Source organism: Setaria italica, chromosome IV, assembly GCF_000263155.2.
Source record: "Setaria italica strain Yugu1 chromosome IV, Setaria_italica_v2.0, whole genome shotgun sequence".
Lineage (NCBI taxonomy): Eukaryota > Viridiplantae > Streptophyta > Magnoliopsida > Poales > Poaceae > Setaria > Setaria italica.
This window is the reverse complement of record NC_028453.1, coordinates 10,374,801-10,393,321: the sequence shown is the minus strand read 5'-3', so window position 1 is coordinate 10,393,321 and position 18,521 is coordinate 10,374,801. Positions and strand designations below refer to the sequence as shown.

General features: G+C 43.7%; 2 protein-coding genes and 2 long non-coding RNA genes across 6 annotated transcripts; 3 read left to right on the top strand and 1 right to left on the bottom strand.

Annotated features, from left to right (window-relative positions):
* The first annotated feature begins 1,875 nt into the window (after nucleotides 1-1,875).
* LOC101770832 (microtubule-associated protein 70-3) lies at nucleotides 1,876-7,865 on the top strand. Its single transcript, XM_004965090.3, has 11 exons — nucleotides 1,876-2,272; nucleotides 2,389-2,474; nucleotides 4,268-4,333; nucleotides 4,415-4,585; nucleotides 4,777-4,947; nucleotides 5,057-5,212; nucleotides 5,329-5,475; nucleotides 5,645-5,716; nucleotides 5,897-6,463; nucleotides 6,814-6,995; nucleotides 7,450-7,865. The coding sequence occupies exons 1-11, from the start codon at nucleotides 2,110-2,112 to the stop codon at nucleotides 7,487-7,489; spliced, it is 1,821 nt and encodes a 606-aa protein (XP_004965147.1). The 5' UTR covers nucleotides 1,876-2,109; the 3' UTR covers nucleotides 7,490-7,865.
* Nucleotides 7,866-9,077: 1,212 nt separating this feature from the next.
* LOC111257033 lies at nucleotides 9,078-13,273 on the top strand. The gene is made up of 3 exons (XR_002677441.1): nucleotides 9,078-11,513; nucleotides 11,626-11,873; nucleotides 13,141-13,273. It is a non-coding gene; the product is annotated as an uncharacterized LOC111257033 (long non-coding RNA).
* Nucleotides 12,967-17,390, bottom strand: LOC101769876 (MACPF domain-containing protein At1g14780). Its single transcript, XM_004965086.2, has 8 exons — nucleotides 16,815-17,390; nucleotides 16,039-16,280; nucleotides 15,083-15,284; nucleotides 14,879-14,962; nucleotides 14,540-14,723; nucleotides 14,135-14,304; nucleotides 13,979-14,043; nucleotides 12,967-13,865 (listed from the first exon to the last, which is right to left on the bottom strand). Exons 1-8 carry the CDS (start codon nucleotides 17,124-17,126, stop codon nucleotides 13,241-13,243), a joined length of 1,884 nt encoding a protein of 627 aa, XP_004965143.1. The 5' UTR covers nucleotides 17,127-17,390; the 3' UTR covers nucleotides 12,967-13,240.
* Nucleotides 13,757-16,062, top strand: LOC105914323. 3 transcript variants are annotated; one of them, XR_002677440.1, is made up of 8 exons: nucleotides 13,757-13,896; nucleotides 14,002-14,066; nucleotides 14,171-14,298; nucleotides 14,505-14,818; nucleotides 14,889-14,976; nucleotides 15,118-15,303; nucleotides 15,605-15,836; nucleotides 15,948-16,062. It is a non-coding gene; the product is annotated as an uncharacterized LOC105914323 (long non-coding RNA). The 3 variants fall into 3 exon arrangements; XR_001163955.2 differs by having other exon boundaries at nucleotides 14,505-14,751; nucleotides 15,605-15,986; XR_002677439.1 differs by having other exon boundaries at nucleotides 15,605-15,986.
* Nucleotides 17,391-18,521: the final 1,131 nt, after the last annotated feature.

Here is an 18,521-nt window from a genome sequence, read left to right as displayed (position 1 = left end):
TTGTTGCTCTCCACGCCTAGGCCTAGCAGCAGCAAGTAGCTACTGAAGGCTAGAGACAGCAGGTTTGTCACTAGGGGCGGACCCAACAAATGGCTGGGAGGGGGGCTGACTTATTAGGAGCTCAAGTGTTTTGCACCTTTAAGTTTATGCATAATTTTGATTGGACCTCTATTGATTTTCTGACCATGGAAGGACTGCAGCCTGGACAGCTCGAGTCCTCATCCACCACTGTTTGTCACGGGGCTCCTATCTAGCTTCCGTGTGCCAGATAGGGAAGATGGATTAGGTCCGTCAAGGCCCATGAACACCTTCTTCTACTTCGCGTCCGGTGTCCTCCACCCCCACCCCCTCCGTTGCTACCCGACCTGCGGCTGCCGCGCCCAGCGCCCACCAACCGCCGCCGCCCGGCTACCCCGCCCTTCCTAACCTAGTGGCCTTCCTCACCCCCGTCGCCGGTCACCGGCCCACCGGCCGTCCAGCCCCGCCCGCCCGGCGGCGCTCCTGCGCCGCCTCGCTTCCACCACCGGCCAACCCGCAACCACCGTTGGGCCACCGCGCCGCCCCCGACCCCCTCCTCTTCTATGGCCACCGGCCATTGAAGCCCCCACCTAGCAACCCCGAACCCTAACCCCGCCGCCGCCTCCACCACTACCCCAGCCGGTGGCGACCGCTCCACCGGGCTTAGATTCCTCGGCGGCGGTGGCGTGGGGGACTTAGTGGCGGTGCGAGAGAGGAGGAGAGGAGAGGAGAGGAAGAGAAAGACGATCGGACAGCCAGCAAGCCGCGCACGAATCTTAAAGCAACTAAGATAGTACTATCTGTCGGTTTGTCACCCCTCACGGGAGGCAACAGCCAACCGATTCAAAGGTTAATGTATCATGTCGATAGTTCAATTAGAAGTCCAGAAGTTCAGCAGCGATTTGATATTTTGACCATTTGTTTTCCTCTCTAAAGCAAAATTGTAGCTTTATGGAAAAGGACCGGACAGCTCTATGGATCCTTTATTTCGCGGTAACATGCATCAGGTGAAAGAATGTCTTGTTCCACAAATAACAAAAAATTAGATAGAGAAAATGACACATCACTAGACTAGAACGTATATGACCATGGTACAGAAAACTGAGTAAGGTCAGTTTTACTTAGGTTGCTCATTAATCTGTCATCTGTCCCATTGATTACTCGCAAAATAAAAATATGTCCCATTGTTTCTTGAACAAGTAGTCTAGACCCTCCACGAAGAAATCCAAATAGGCAGAATGCAAAATCAATATTTTAATTTGCATCCTTTTTGGTGTTGGTTGTCATAATCTTCTCAAGGCTCAACGGTTACTGATCACAAGACCAAATTATGAAAGATGAATGACAAACATCACCTAGCATGTCAATTGGTAAACTCAAATGTCTATTGTTAGTTAAGTTAGCTCTCAAATGCTCATACAAATCCCGTAGAACTTTTACTTAAAAAAAAAAAGCAAATTGGAGAACTCACTGTACAAAATGCCAGATTTAATTCTTGATGTGTTCCTGTTAACAAGCTCGATTGCGTTACGCAGTACAGCCCCATATCTCATTAAGTAAAATTTGAAAAAGCAATGATGACAAACAACTGTAAAAAACGTGCTTCTAAACCCATGTTTATGTGCTAAATGACAAGTAAATCGGACTGGACATAGAGCCGGAGCAGCACCAAACAGTGGGAAGTCAAATGTGCCTACTACCCTAACCCTGTCCTGTCGTGACTAACCCTGATCTAATCACCGCCTAAAGCATGCTTAAGATAAATCCAAAAAGCTCCCTCCCCCCTTCCCCACATGACTGTTTTTTTTTTAAACCCGCCTCTTAACAGCCTGCAAGACGGACAACCGCAACCGCAGCTGCTACTGCTAGAGCAACACGCGCTCGCACACAGCAGCTGGTGGGCCGGGCGGGGGGCGGAGGAGCGGCGCCGGAGCTAGGGTTTCTCCCTCCGATCCGGCGGGGCCGGGGGTGCGGGCGGATTCCCGTGCCCGACCGCGGCGCGGGAGTCGGGCGCCTCGGTGTCCCCGAGGGCCGGCGGGCGCGAGGCGGGTTCGGGAAGCTGGGCCGCGGCGCGGGGGGCTCAGATCTGGGATGGCCGACGGCGGCGAGGACGGGAATGCGGCGGTGCCCAGGGCCTCCTCCCGGCGGCGGGGGCCCGTGCGGGCCAGCCTCGACGCCGACGAGTTCATCGCGCTGATGCACGGCTCGGATCCCGTCAGGGTCGAGCTCACCCGCCTCGAGAACGAGCTGAGGGGTCGGTTTGACGATGTCTCTCTCCATTTCGTGCTTTGGTTTTGTCCTTGTTGCAGCGGTTTTTAGGTTTGTCTTTGAGGGAGGCTTGATTTTTGTACGGATTTTTGCGGGTGTCAGACAAGGAGAGGGAGCTTGGGGAGGCGCAGGCGGAGATACGCGCACTACGGCTGTCCGAGAGGGCGCGGGAGAAGGCCGTTGAGGAGGTAATCCCCAATGGTTTCCACATTCTATATCCTGCTACCATGTCGATTATATGGTCTTCAATCATCTGTTTCTATTTTTGGGATGCCCATTGCCTTTGGATTGCATCTCCAAGTGATGCTGATTGTGGGAGATAGCCAACTGTTGTAGACATATGAGCTAGGTTTGACTCTGCTCAGAAGCAAAAAAAGAAAAAGAAAATAGAGATGAGAACAAATCTAGGTGTGGCCAACTGTAGTGTGAGTCCAAAGAACTGGACGTGTCTAGGTGTTTAGTGAATTGTTTCGCCCAGTGCGATAACTTTGACTCTTGACCTAGCTTTTGTGACTGACTGCGTGACAGAAGTGTCTTGCCAATCTCAAGGCATTGGTGTGTTTATTTCTTTCCTCCATCTTTTTTATTTTGTTTTGTTATTCGGTAAACATACTACGAAAAATTCTTGAATTGAATTTGCTCCCGGACAATGTTGAGTCAAGGTTAAATATGTTTTATTCATTTTCACAGTCTCGAACTTATTTGTTGCGTGCAGCTTTGTCTTTTATTCATGTGGCCTTGGTGCCCCTTTTGTTCCTCATGGGGTGTTTTGTTTGAAGCAAAGTTTGGCCCAACAAACTGTACCGTAGTTTGTCGCCAATAAACCTATGGGTTGTCCAATCGTTTGCAAGAAAATAAACAAAGGTTTCACCTAGCTAGGAAATCTTTCTGAAATTTGATGTCAAACCAAATGCTTGCCAAATCTGGTTAAGGTTACCAATTCTGTTAAGGAGAACACTGGCATAGAATCCAGCAGAGCCTGTTCTCATGGCCCCATGGTACAAAGATTCATTGCTTATATGACTGTATCTTTGCCTAAGAGTGTTACAACTCATAACCATTTTCTTCTAAGAGGTTATTAAGATTCTAGTACGGGTTTCTTTAGCTGAGATTCCCACAGGCCTGTTATGAGCTCATATGTTTTTTTTTACTATCCTGCTATAAGAGAACACCTGGGCATGTATATACCCAAATATATTTCTTGGAGCTTGGTTTCCCTTGGTTATGATTCCAGTGAGTCTAATCAACACAATTTAGCATTTGTTCAGGTACCCCTTCACAGTATTACCAATCCAAGGCTTAAAACCCAGATGCTTGTAGGCTGTATTTGCATTTTTCATATTCTGTTGTCCCCTATTATTAATTAATTAATTAACCAAGGTAATGGCTCTTCATTAATTGGTCCTTGAGCTTCAACTGGAACAATAAAGTTATATTTAACACCGGAATTTCGTTTGGTTCAACACCGATAATTCATATCAGAAGTAATTTCTCCTTGGCATGCAATATGCTGTTTTCATGCCAAAGAAAGCTAATTGTATGTTTTTTCAGGTGTGCTATTCATAATCTTTTGTAGTTTGGTTTAGTGATCTTAAGTCTTAACTTGCAAGGTTGCTTTTGTGAGAGTCACTGAGCTATGGTTGTATTTTGTTTAATGGAGATGTTTCAACTTTCAAGTACATTTTGGTTGCGAAGAATGAATAATGATTCTCAAGAACAGTAGTCAAGTCCATTTGCTTATCATCATGAAATATTCTGATTTCGTGCCTCTGCACTTGTGTCATGGAAAGAATAGCGCATTCAAGAAAAGAAATGATGGGTGAAGTGTTCCAGCTCATGTGTTCTCTAAATTCATTCACTGTTTCGTGAAAGAAATACATTGCTGAATTACTGGTTATATGTATTTTTTTGTTAGTAGCAATGAAAAAATTGGTGAAAATAACTCCCTTTTGTTTCTAATGCGATTATATTTTGGTGGCAGCTTACTGATGAATTGGAGAAGATGGATGAGAAACTCAAGCTGACAGAATCTCTCCTAGACAGCAAAGTATCTATTTAATGGCTTGTGCTTACTTTTTGCCTACTTCCTCTCTTGGTGTGCTTAACAAAGTAAAAAAAAAACTTGCAGAATCTTGAAGTTAAAAGGATAAATGATGAGAAAAAGGCTGCAATGGCTGCCCAGTTTGCAGCAGAAGCAACTTTGCGAAGAGTACATGCAGCCCAAAAAGATGACGACATGCCACCAATTGAAGCCATTCTTGCACCACTTGAAGCCGAACTAAAGCTTTCTCGGCAGGAGGTAATACCGAGTCTTTTATACCCAGTTGTTCTGTATTTGTGTTTGCGCAGATGTCTTTGATAGGTTTCCATTACCGTTAGCAAATATTTCACCCCTCCAGTCCAGTCACCTTTGGACCATCGAACTACCCGTATCAATTTGTCATGTATTTGCTGCGGACAAAGTATATGACGAGTTAACCTTGTTTTCAGATTTCAAAGCTCCAGGATGACAACAGAGCTTTGGATCGTCTAACAAAACAAAAGGAAGCAGCACTGCTAGAAGCAGAGAGGACTGTGCAAATTGCTATGGCAAAAGCTGCTATGGTTGACGATTTGCAAAACAAGAACCAAGAGTTGATCAAGCAAATCGAGATCTGCCATGTAATTTGGCGCATGCAGTTTATTCCTTGTCATGAAAAGAGAATAACTTGTTCATTCCAATTGAATTATTATTATTATTGCTTAATTGATTGATTTTTCTGCATTGCAGGAAGAAAACAAGATCTTGGACAAGCTGCATCGCCAAAAGATTGCAGAAGTTGAAAAGCTTAGCCAAACTGTGGGAGATTTGGAAGAGGCTTTACTTCAAGGTGGTCGAAACGCTAATGTTGTTCGAGATTACGAGCGCAGATTTCAAGAAATGAGTGTAACAAACTATCCTTAGACTGGTTACATCTTTTGCCATCAAATCCTTATCAATTTTTTTCACCCCATTCACATGAACACTTGATTCATGCTTGTTTATGTTTGTGATTTTATTAGGAAGAAAAGAGAACACTTGACCGTGAACTTGCACGTGCAAAGGTTACAGCAAATAGAGTTGCTACTGTTGTTGCCAATGAGTGGAAAGATTCTAATGACAAAGTGATGCCAGTTAAACAGTGGCTTGAAGAGCGTAGGTTCTTGCAGGTGTGATGTTTACTATGCCTTTTCATTACCAATGTACTTTGTTGGCATGCAACTATGCAATTATAGGCTTGTTCTTTGGTGAAACTAAATGTACCACTTGTTGGACATATTTCTTATCTTGAGGGTCATGTGGTATGGACCATCCTTTGATAATTTCTTGTTTCTGCAGGGGGAAATGCAACAACTTCGTGATAAGCTTGCTGTTGCAGAACGTACAGCACGGTCTGAAGCTCAACTAAAGGTGCATAACTATTTTTTGTTACAATTGAGAAGACCGGTTGTGTCCTGCTTGTTGCTTGCTTACACTTTCTAGCTTGATGTATAGATGGACTCTGTTACAGCTTTTGTATCATAATGTATTTTAATCTTTATAAATGAAGTAGTTCAGATGAGCTAAACTACTGCATCTTTATTAACTCAGGAAAAATATCAGTTACGTCTGAAAGTATTAGAAGATGGACTAAGGGGGCTTCCAAGTGGCTCTAATCGGCCACCTACGGAAGGGAAGAGCTTTAGCAATGGCCCTTCCCGCCGGTTATCACTTGGCGGAGCTGATAATATGTCTAAATTGTCACCAAATGGCCTATTGTCAAGGAGGTCTCCATCTTTTCATTCAAGATCATCTCTTTTGTCAAGCAGCAGCTTGGTCCTAAAGCATGCTAAAGGCACTTCGAAGTCATTTGATGGAGGAACTAGGTCACTAGATAGGGGGAAGGTCCGTGTAAATGGAGCTCATTTACTGAACAGATCTACAGATGCTGTTAGAGATAAGGAGAGTACCGACAATTGGAAGGGAAATGTAGATGAGAGAACTAGTGAGAGCGCAGACAGCACCGCAGATGAGAAAAGAAATGAAACCACAAATAACAACTTAGCTGAGACAGTCTCTGGTTTCCTGTATGATATGCTGCAAAAAGAGGTAATTTCTTTGAGAAAGTCATGCTATGAAAAGGATCAGATTCTAAAAGATAAAGATGAGAATATTGAGGTATGCAGCTATTTCTTTTATTATTTGTGCACTTTTGTGTATAGTAAGTTACTCCCTCCGTTTTTGTTTGTAAGGCGCACACACATATCAAGATTCAAATTTTACAATCTTTGACCAATAATTTATCTACCAATTTTTTATTTTCATAATGTAAATTTTATATGGTTGAATATACTCTACATTCTACAATGATCAGAAGTTTATAACCATAAACGATATAATATAAGATAAATGAATGGTCAAACTGTAATTTGGAAGACCGCGCCAAGTCATATCATGCCTTATAAATAAAAGCGGAGGGAGTATATATTAGTTATTATGAAGTTTGCTTATTTATTGTTGTCTTGCAGATTTTAGAAAAGAAAATAGACACCTTAAACAAAGCAATGGAAGTGGAGGCTAAAAAGATGAGACGACAGGTTGCAGCCATGGAGAAAGATGTTGCAGCTATGCGTGCCAGTAAAGAACAAGAAACCAGAGCCAAGCGGCTTGGTACGAAAAGCCCTGGAAGTTCACAGCTGCTTCCTGGAAGGTACATTTTTTTTTGGAATGCCAAAGATTTTATGGAACTTCGATCTTCACATTATTGAAATGCTGGGATGTTGGTTGTTAGCCCTAATATCTTGGAAGAAGTTATGTTATAGTATCATTTTTCTCCACTACCCATTATATCATTTCCTCCACAACCTATGGATGTTATTTGTTTTATTTCGGGGAACTTTCACTTTTATGTTCAGATATTCTGTTCTCTTAGTTTTTAGTTCTCCATGCATATCATGCCATGCATCCTCAGGTAATGTCCTATTTAATGTGATAAAATAGAAGTGCCATATTACGATTGTATCTTAAGTTCGCAGAATTCTTACTTCTTTTAATACAGTGCATTCTTTAAAAGCATAGGTGTTGTCTTATAGACTGCTGATAAGCGATCTCATTATACCATATTTCTTTTTGTAATCACGTTTCATTCTGTTCCATGCCTGCAGAAACGCACCACGAAGTGGGTTGATGCGCAACTTCCAGTGATGGCAGCACTAACACCAGGCAGCATTCTTGGATAGATCCTTTGTCTTCCACCCTGTATTTCTTCCATTCCTATCCTATTAATTTTGTGGCTAAAATACCTAGATCAGGGGTAAGAGTAGGCTCGGACCAGGTGCAGCCATTGCGTGAGTGGACCTGAGGTGTCTAACCTTGTGGCGCCCCCTCTTGTTTCGTTTAGTCCAGGAAGTGCACCTGGTGCTTGTATAGGCTGGGCGATCTTGGCATGTCTCGTCTTCAGTGCTCGGTTCCGCAGGAACCCGTTGCCCAGGTTGTGAATATTCAATATTGTATCCTCACATGTTTGTTGCCGCTGCTCTAATTGCCCTGTGTTTGGGTTGGGAAATTTTCCATGGCTTCAGGCTTTGTCTGAGTTCGCTTGGTAACGTGAATGACTCGATCTGCATCTGTTGCACATCAAGTGGTAACTGGTGTGTAACAAACTAACAAACGTCTTGCACGGATCGTGTGGTCACTGAGGTGGCTCTTCAAGGCTATGTTCTTCTTTACCCGTAGTGCTGTCGGGAGTGTTGCTTTAGGCCTTGTTCAGATATGTAGAGCAACATTTGGATTGGATGACACAAACTCTTAACACGTGCATAATACGACATTGTCCGTTGCAACAAGCACCATGTGACCACTGACCAGTAGAACATTCCATGTGGTGACCATTGAATACTTAAACTACGTTAGCAGATAAGCAGGGTGTATTTGGTCCTTATCAAACAATGCAAAATCTTAGGTGCACCACAATTTCTTAGGCAGCCCCGTTTGGCTCTCTACCATAGTTATGGCTAGACGTAGTTTCCTGGCCCAGTGTCCTATCCGTCATTCACTCCTTATTTTGAAAAAAAAAACCTTTATCCAAGGTGTGTCAGGCATGATTTTGCAAAAAAGGTGATAAAATGTATGGACACGAAGCAATCAGGCCCTTAGCTTTCAACTCAAATCTACCCTGTCTTCAATTCAATTCTAATGTCCTACTATGGAAATGTCCACTGCAATTTTGTGAGACTGTAACATTTCATAGATAACTCATTGATTTGTAAGAGTGGTAGCATTTGTTAAGCAAAAAGGGTAAAAGATACATGAAGTTCTAGGATGAATTACATTTAAAAAGAAGTTGAAAGGGCTAAACCGACTTATATTTGAAATCAGAGGGAGCACTGCTCAAGTGAAATGAAGCATTAGATGCCGTAAAGCGGAATTTATTATACATAATTTTAATTTTTATATTCTTGTGCCGTGTGATTGGATAAAACGTTTCTGGATCTCAGGAGGGGGAAAAGAGAAACAAAAATAAATAAAAGAAACAAAAAGAATAAGAAAGAGCAATGTAGATATGTTCTTCTGGGCCGTGCCTTTTCCCCGCTTGCGGGCCCTCGGCCCTCTAGCCTCCATCAGCCGCCAGCGGCCGACTCCCCTCTTTCCGGCTTCCAGTCTTCCAGACTCTAGAGGGCGGCGCCGTGGCGGAGGCCGTCGGGGTCAGCTGTGGGCTGGGGCAGAGGCGCAGAGCGAGCATCCTCCGCCGCGCCGATAGTGTGCCGGTGATCGTTCGCCGCCGAAGGTACACCCATCTCCCGTCTCCTCTCTCTCTGATGTCGATCCTTAAAGGATTCTGTTCAGAAGCCGGTAGGAGCGGAGCATTTGGCCAAGTTAATATTTCGCCATTAATTTCTCTTGGGCCACCAGTCGGCCACAAAGCCTGCTGATGGATAATTGTATGGTTAGTTGGGATAAACATAATGGGGACGTTTAACCGTTGATTACCGATCCAGCGAATGTCGTGTTAGGATCAAGTGAAGAGATCTCCAGGCCTGCATTTTGATTCAGCGAATGCCATCATATGAATCATGATTCATTTTTTAGAAGCAAAAACACCGACACACGACTTCAAGTAGTGTTTTTTTATATAATGGATAATATTCTGGCTTCAACCTCCTCAAAGAAGAGGATCAGTTCACTATTATTACAAGTAGTAACACTTGCTACACGCCCACGAGTAGTGTTGGCAGTTTGGAAGGATAGAGATTGTACTGACCAGTTCAATGCCCAGTTCTCGGAGATGTCAGTACAATTGTGAAGGTAAAAATAGTTTAATTTCATGTTTTTGAGGTGGAATTCTAAAATTACCAATAAAAATTGTTTTCTGATCATTTCTATATTCCGTAAATGTGAACAACAATGTCTTTGCTTTTTGAAAAACAACATCTGGAGTCTTCAAGGCCATGCTCCATTTCATCTACACCGACACATGCCCTGAGCTCGCTCCACAGCATATCGGTGATATAGGGCGTGAAGAGTCGATGGCCATGGCACAGCATCTTCTTTCAGCTGCCGATAGGTTTGGACTGACCAGGCTTAAGTTGATGTGCCAAGAAAAGCTTTGCAGTGGCATCGATGTGGGTATGGTCGCGGGTTGCCACAAATTTGGCTCTAGCGGAGCAGCACAGCTGCTCCCTGCTGAAGACCAGATGCGTCAAATTCATTTTTGATTCTCCTGTAAATCTTGAGGCTGTGATAGCAACCGAGGGTCACAAGCACCTCGTGGCAAGCTGCCCATTTCCCATGAGTGAACTTCTCTGTGATAGCAACCGAGGGTCACAAGCACCTTGTGGCAAGCTGCCCATTTCCCATGAGTGAACTTCTCAGGGCTGCCGTTGGGAGGAGGTAGTTATAGCTGAAGAATTGCAGGATTTCCTTACACCTCTAACTACGCAACCTTCGGGCACCTGTAAAGCAAATGGTATTTATGATGTTGGCACTGAAGAATATTTGCAATAAATCCTATGCTCCAAACGAGCCTACCTCTAGGAAAATTCAAGTAACTGATATGCAACTGTTACACTTTGCTGAATTTTTATTTGTATTGGCATATTATTTGCTAAACCATTAGTATTTCCATTGACAAATAATTTTACAATATACCGATCAATTTTTCAGTATTTGTTCTGCCAAATTATAAAACAACTGTATCTCATGCTGTTGAATATTGATACAATGGTTGTCACATTGCTGCGGTTCTAGTATGCTTTGCCAAAATAGTTTCTGCATTTAGCCATACATCTTTTTGTGTGAAGAACAAGTGATACATTTCATGATGTCTGTTAAATGCATATCTGTCCTCTAAAGTAATAAGGTCTTATATGGAAAAGTACTACATTTGTCTGTTTTACAGTAGCAAGTTAGATCCCTGCAGTGAATGCACCACAAAGAAAATTGAATGTTAACTAACCCCTATCGATTATCTAGACCTGGTTGGTACCTTTGATTACAAATAATCGAAAGTTAGCCAGAGCTAACGAACAGGTCACATCAACTGTAAATGCTGCAATAACTTAGCGCCAACATAACAACTTGCTCTTTGGTCTCTAGTTATTACCCCTGTACCTCAATAGAATTGAGAGAGAGTCATCTACTTGTAGACCAATGTAAATGACATTTATCCAGGGAGCAAACAACACAAGGCTCATATAATCATCATCTTAGTTTGTGATTGCATCTAGGCATATCACCGATGGTGTGTGGCGTGCATCAGTGCATGAGGTTGACTGGTTGAGGTGTCCATGGCTCTCCATTGCCAACATGGGGTGTTTGTGGGATATTATTTCTATGGGCAGGGTCGCCCGGGGGGGAGGGGGGGAGGGGGGGGGGGAGGGTGTGCGGCCGCCCCGGGCCCCCAAATCCTAGGGGCATAGTAACGGTAACACAATTCTTAGGACAAAGGCAATGCTTATGTTCCAAATAGCATTAAGGTGGGGGTCCAGAAAAAGGTAGCCATTGTTACTGCCCCGCCCACAATGGTTCACAGGTGACATTAAGGTGGGCCCACTTCGTGGTTAAAAAAAGGGTCCAATTCATCTACCGCACCCCCTCATCCCTAATTCCCTATCGCCTCATCCTGCCGCTGGTCCTCTCTCCCACTCGCATCGCGCGCCCACCACCCCTCGGCGGAACGGCGAACGGGCAGAGATCAGCTAGGAGATCGTCAATTCGCTTCTGTGATCAGGTGATTCGATTACCAATTCCCCAATTCTCCATACCAGTAATTATTAATTCACTATCACAAGTTATTTAATCTTAACTGATTTATAACTATTGTGTATTTATAATAATTTCAGCACTGTGGAATATCATGTCGTCTAGAAAATATGAATTAGGTAACGAGAAAAGGAAAAGAAAAAGACGTGTGGATGAGTTGATAGAATCACAGAGAGGAGCTATGGATAAATTTTGCAAGAGTAATCAGGGCCCTGGGAGTAATACAAGCGCTTCGACGAACCCAGATGAGTTGGCAATAGTTGTTGTGGATGAACCAACTAATGGGAATCAGAAAGAAAATGTTAACATCAACGTCGATGATAACAATGTAAGTGACTGAGAATATAGTATATGCGTCAGGTGCACATGCATATTCTGTTAGTATTGATGAGCAACCAGTTTACACTTCAGATATTTATGATCCAAGAAATTGGGATAATCTTGATAATAAAGCAAGAGACATATTAGTCGAGAAAGGGCCTATAAGAGAAGAAAATATCGAATTTCCTCTAGATGCTGCCTCAAGACGTTTTTCATATGCTCATTATTCTAGAAAATTAAGCAATGGAGAGGTACATGATAGAAAATGGTTAGTTTATTCGAAGGATGTTGACAAAGTTTTTTGTTTCTGCTGTAAGATCTTCAAGTCTAGCATTTCATGAATATTGCTTTTAGATACATTTAAGTATTTATTGGTAACATTTCATATATATTTGTTATAATGTTTATATTAAAGGGCCCTGAGTTTTACTTTCGCCCCGGGCCTCCCAAATCTCAGGACCGGCCCTGTCTATGGGTGCGGACAGTTTTTTAAATAGATAAATGGCTAGAAGACCTAAAAGGCCGCAGCTCCAGATGAAGTCTCGATCCTAGAAGCACCATAGCTGAAATCAAAGTTGCCACAATTAGTACTGCTCCACCTCAATAGCCCGCTGAAACCAAGCCGCCCCTCCTCCAGGTTGAAGAGCATCAGGTTATCCTGCATCAGCTGCGTCCCAACCACAATCGCCAGCTTTGGGCCATCAGCCACCTCCTGCTTCATCTCAACAAATCCTAGGCATGCAGCCTTGCCATTGCCAGTTTCTACGAGTGAGTTGGAGCCAAGAACCATCCAACTCCCACCGTTCTCAAGCTTTAGGTATATGGCTGGCAGGTAGTAGCCATACCTTGCACGGGGCAGCTTCTCCCCATGGTTTCAAATTTCAGCGATGGTGACCGAAAGAAAAACCCGAATTTACTATTACAACTATGGATGTGCTTTATTGTGAATACACCAGGGTTTTGAATTTCAGTTTCGTTTTTTTTCTTTCACCACCAAAATTATCGAAAATCGTGAAATGTCGCCGAAATTTCGTCAAATTTTTTTTAGAGTCTCAACTGAAATATATGTTTTTCGAAAGTTTTTAGATCTAAACAAATGATTAGCATGGATGATGGCTATACATCTATTAAGTTGGAGAATATGCAACACAAATAATAAAAAATACGAGCCTAGAGTAGGTAACAGGCCATAAAGCTGGACTATTTAGGTAATTCTATCACTTTGCATATTACCATTACTGCACAAAGAATCTCCTAATTTTGGCATTTTGCAGATATGCACAAAAATGGGAATGTGGATGGCGAGTTAGGAAGTTGGATTTTACAGAGGCTTTCTCCTAGCAGCAGAGTACTGTACAGTTCTTCTAATCCTTGTCAGGGAACTGGAGCAAGCAGGGAGAACTTGACGTGCAGGGAGATCTTCCCTTTCTCAACATCCAGCTTCGCGCCGGTGACCAGCCAGTACCCAGGACTGTCCTGTGGCCCCATGGTCACCTGAGACGTCTCGACAAACTTGAGCAGCCTCTGGGTCCCAACGGGCACGGGTGGCCCGCCGGCGAACACGCCGGAGTCGATGTGAACCCTCGCCGGCTGCCGCTCCTCCTCAACGGCACCCGAAGATGCCACCAATGACATGGACAGGAAGCTCCCTTTCCCCGACAGCCTCACCGTGTTGTGCGCCCATTTGGACTGCACCACCTTGTACCCCAGCAGCTCGGTGTACAAAAGCCTGAGGTGGAGTATGTTGGTCGAGTCATGAGCCTTGACGTGGAGCTGAGCGCCGGAGACGATGTACGCCGATGGTGAGCCGGCTGTGCTGCCCCAGCGAGGATCGTACTTCACCGGCACCGTGCAGACATGGGCAAACATTCTCCACTGGACCGGCTCGTAGTACCGCTCGTCGGAGATCATCTCTGATCCGCGCCATATCGGCTGCTTGGCTGATCTCTCCTTGATGAACGTTGGGGTGTTCGACAGATGTTGCAGGTGGATGCCTAACCTGATATTGGTATGAAAGGGTTGGAACCTAGGTTAGTTTTATCATTTATGCAGTATGTTCAGCCAGAATTCAGAGAAAATATATGAACAGAGCTGCAAGTAAATTTTGCTAACCGGTTGTTTTTCTTGCCCTCCAGATGCAATCTCATCCCGGTGACCGGTAATCTTGGAACAATCACCTGCATTTCAATTTAGCCACATGGTTAATGTGAATGATTTTTTTTTGAATTTCAGATGTACAAATAAAAGTAATGTGCGATAATATTTTACCTCGCTTGAGCTGACATATAGCTTTGAACCTACAAGGCGGAAGTGCAATGCCGGGCTAGCACCTTGTCGGTTCGAGCAGGGACCAAGTGGTAGGTCACTGTTTACTGGGGCCCACAATCTGTGGTGCTGGAAGTCCAGGAAGTACCTCAGTTCTTCCTTTGGAGGTTTGTCTGTTAAGAAACAGTGGCATGATCATAAACTTTTAGTATTTGCAACGTAGCAGGGATGAATAACATAACAGAATAAGCACAATTCATAACAGGAATATTGTTCTTACTGAATTGCTTTCACTTTTACTGAGATATAGCTTATGATTCATTTCACCAATTGTGCCAATTCTTAAAGTTTGAAGTTTCTATGCACTTAGCAGATGGATTAGCTAAATGGGTGGGAGGAAGATCTTACATCTGAGGTACAGGTTTATGGCATGAGACAGGAAGCCCACACCAGTTACTCCCTTGAGAAGGGATGTGATGGGCACAAGCTTGAAGTTGATTGCTTCCGGCATTGCCATCACAGTGAGCAGCCACTCTGAGTGGTCGCTCGCTGCTGCATTCCCTCCCCTCTTGGAGTGTATCACTGTCACACCCTGCATCAGTGCAGTTCACAATTAGAAGGTTCACTGCATGAAGCCTGAAGATTCTCTGGTCACTCTTTCTAGATAATGGAATAACTTATATCCTGGTCTCTACAGCTCCTAACTCACTCTTATTTGCAACTTGTCAAAGTACTGAGCTACAATACCTCTTTGCAGGATACTGGAGCAATCATTCCTTCAAGCTTTTGCCGTGTCACTTGGGCATCAAATACATTGAAGGCCTCGGGGACCTGTTGCCATCAGAGTAATGAAAGTTCCGGCACCTCTCAGTTCATCTTCCTGATTTTCTGGTGGACGTTGAGTCCATAATTTAACTTTGAATTTGACATTAATGAACATGATTTGTTAACCTTAAATTTGTGGTCCCTGGATTTGCGGTTTGAAGGGGGCAGAGTGCATGTCCCGGTGAAGAGCTGGTCGCCTAGCCTGTCCAAGTGCTCCTTGATCTCAGATGGAGACAGTGGAGACGAGTTGTCCTGCTTCACATACACCACATCCTGGCCACCCAAGCTCAGTCCAACAACGATATGGGTCCCATACTTCTCGATGAAACTGCACACCACATTTCAGAGTGAGTCATATTGATATTCATACGGGTTTGACTAACCCATCCGGTTTGTGTTGTTTTTGTTTAATCAGTCCCTCAAATGTGACATGTTTAGAGAACTCTGCTCAGTTTGTACCATCTAGTAAGTACTGGTGAAAGTTTGTTTACTTAACTCTGTATAGAAGAATGAAAACCTTCTTTTAACAAAACATTGATAGAAACATACTTTCATTTTTAGTTTTCATTTCTTTGAGCCATGCACATTGATGTGACACGTATGAATTGATTCATGCTGATGTCTAAATTGATTCATGCTGATGTTCAGATATATCAATCGAAGACCTGGAAGGTTAGAACAAGTCAGTCCTGCAAGTAGCTTTCTATGCAGTCTGCAACTTGCAGGCTGCTGCTTCTTGCCTGGTCTAGTCATTTTCCACCCATGCATACGGTTTTTCACACCACATGGCAAACGTGTGGTGGACGATGTGCGCTCTTGGAAGCGACAAAACCAATCACTTGGTCACCGGATGAGGTTAAGAGCTGAGCCATTCCCTCAAGTTAAGCACTGCGCTTGATCACCTAAGTTTGCTTGCTCGTATCCTATTTTGTATTACTCCTATTTACAAATATCTTTTATGATTATAATTTTGTTACTACAAACAATATAGTTATACGAGAAATTAAGGTGTTCAAGCAGTGGTAAATAAAATGTGAGAAGACCAAATGGTCGCCGATGTGGTGCTTGTGCCCGGTCCGTACCTTGCAATGGCTGACGGGTCCCACGCCGCCGGCACGTCACGGACGACGTGGTCGGCGAGGGCGAGTGGCCGGCAGTCGAGCCGGAGGTCGAGGAGGGAGATGAAGTAGCCGTCGAACGCCAGGCACTTGGTGGCGGAGGCGTCCTCTGCCCATGAGCTGCACTCGAGGCCGAAGCACGAGTTGAAGAGCCCCGACGGGATCTTCCCCGTCAGCGAATTCCGGTGGTTGAACACCTCAGACATCTGCACAGGTCAAGGTCGCACGGACTACATTAGTTTGCTCAGAAGTTTCTTCGTTCTTGTTTTGATAAGAGAAGGGTAATTTCTTCATCCATCGGCTTGGTCAAGACAAGAAACTGTATGATTCGTCATGCCGCGCTTATTATTTTGATCAGAAATTACATTTTGACTTCTTCTTTTCAAATTGAGTTTTATACTTGAATGAAGGATGAAAGAAAATGTGAGGAATTCAGGATAAGAGGATAGATTATATGGTTCTCTTGTCGCTTTCGTGTGATAGGTGTTGTTTTCTAGCTGACAAAATTTTCTTCATTGTGAAAGAAACTTGCCAGAAAAAAGAAGAAATATTGACAAATCATTTTCCACAAACTTAAACATATTTTTTTACGAAAGAACTTACTTAGTACGCCACTTCAATTGAAATCTGACTCATTTTGGCACCAAATTTCTCACTTTCCAAAAATGTTTACTTGTTTCATGTATTCACAAAAGAAAAAAAGAAATCCAAATGAAGGTGCTAGTTAAACAACAACAAACCTTGTTAAACTCGAGCACGTCGGACTTGAACCTGATCCGGTCGCCCTTGCCGCACTTGACGTCGGCGGGCACATCGGCGACGACCCCGAATCCCGGCACGACGACCTTCGCCGCCGCTGCCGCTGCCGCCTTCTTCTCGCCGCTCCTCAGGACCAGGCAGCCCCCAGCATCCTTGCAGTGCTTCAGCCTCAGGTCGCCCGCCATGTCGATCCCCCTGCCGAGGCACCTCACCGCCTTCTCCACCGCTGCCGCCACCGCGCCATCGCCTCCAGACATCTCTCCCCCGCCCATCACCTCTCTGATCCTAGCCATGTCTTCTTCCGCTCGATGCAGTGATGCAATTCTACTCTACAAGCGCCATTGCTTGAGCAAGAACTTGTCAATAAACTTGCCAGGAGTAGTTGTTCAAGATGTCAAACAAAATTTCCTTATCTCTCTCTCTCTCCCTCCCTCCCTCCCCTTCTTCTTCTTCTTCTTTGCACTCTTGAACAATCCAACAAGGTTCGTGGTTGAAGTTTGAAACTTGTGGTAGTTGCGAATGCTTAATGAAATGTCACTTTTGGGGAGTTGGTTTATATAGAGAGGAGAGGGGCAGAGGCGGAGGAGAGGTGGTGACAGTGGGAACTGAAAAAGGGTTAGCCTAGGTTGACTGTCTGTATTTTATTTTGTCTGGCTCATTCTCGAAAGGAATACCTTTTGTTCATTATTTTTGGGGACCAAATTTTACCCCTTCTTGGTGGGCACCGCCAAAGGCACCGGAATGTCTTGTAGACGGAGAGCTTTCACCACTAGTTTATTCGTGAGAACATGGATGTAGTAGAGCTTCAACCAGACAATCACTAGTTCTGAAATGTTCAATATTTCAAAGTCTTTTCGTGCAATCAGAAAATCAACAGTATTAGTGGCAACTATCGCAACATAAGGTGATGGTCAAAACCAAGATTTGTCGCTTGTTTAAGGGCACCGCCAAAGGCTGGAGCTCCCTATGTATCCTTGTGATGCTGTGCACATCCGAAATGTCTTGACTATGAATAACCATCTCAAATAGTTTAGGACAAGGACACATGTGATTGAAGTCTCGATGCTCTACACCATGTGTACAGGTGTGATTGAATCCTTGTAGGTGATGCACAGAAAGAAACTAATTCCATTGCAATATTTCATGTCATATAAGCATTTCCTATTGATTTGGCCGGCGGGCCTAGACGTTTACTCTGCCTTTCCTTCTCGAGAGCCCTTCTGAATTCGCTATTCTGTCACTTATGAGCTATCCATCCCAATGAGAAATTTTAGAATGATTGGAAAAAAATGAGAGCCATCGATATCTATCCCGAGAAATCTAACGGTGGAAACAAAGGAAGTATCTTGAAGTACTTAAAGAGAAAAATAGTCCTTCAATTTATTTTTTAATTGTTTTCTCGATTAGACGGTGGAAATAAAGAAAGTACCTTGAAGTACCAACAAGTACCAATTTTTAATTTTTAAGAACCGTAAAAGAGCTCCCGATGAGATATATCTGATATAGTTTGATTTTTTTTGTCCAATTCACATATTTTTCAAATTTCATCCAAAAATCGGATTTCTTAGCCAATAAATTTATGACTATCAGTGCTAATTGGACTTTCCAGCTATATCGACTAGTGGTGATAATTGTTGGCATCCGATATAGCTAACCCTAGGACTCAGGTTAATCCATTCTCTAGAGTC

Coding starts and splice junctions, on each gene's coding strand:
- LOC101769876 (XM_004965086.2), bottom strand. CDS start 17,126: ATGGCTAGGATCAGAGAGGTGATGGGCGGGGGAGAGATGTCTGGAGGC. Junction 14,724..14,878: donor CTCCAGTATCCTGCAAAGAG/GTATTGTAGCTC, acceptor GCACTGATGCAG/GGTGTGACAGTGATACACTC. Junction 14,305..14,539: donor CATAAACCTGTACCTCAGAT/GTAAGATCTTCC, acceptor GTTTCTTAACAG/ACAAACCTCCAAAGGAAGAA.
- LOC101770832 (XM_004965090.3), top strand. CDS start 2,110: ATGGCCGACGGCGGCGAGGACGGGAATGCGGCGGTGCCCAGGGCCTCC. Junction 5,717..5,896: donor GGTCTGAAGCTCAACTAAAG/GTGCATAACTAT, acceptor TTATTAACTCAG/GAAAAATATCAGTTACGTCT. Junction 6,996..7,449: donor TCACAGCTGCTTCCTGGAAG/GTACATTTTTTT, acceptor CCATGCCTGCAG/AAACGCACCACGAAGTGGGT.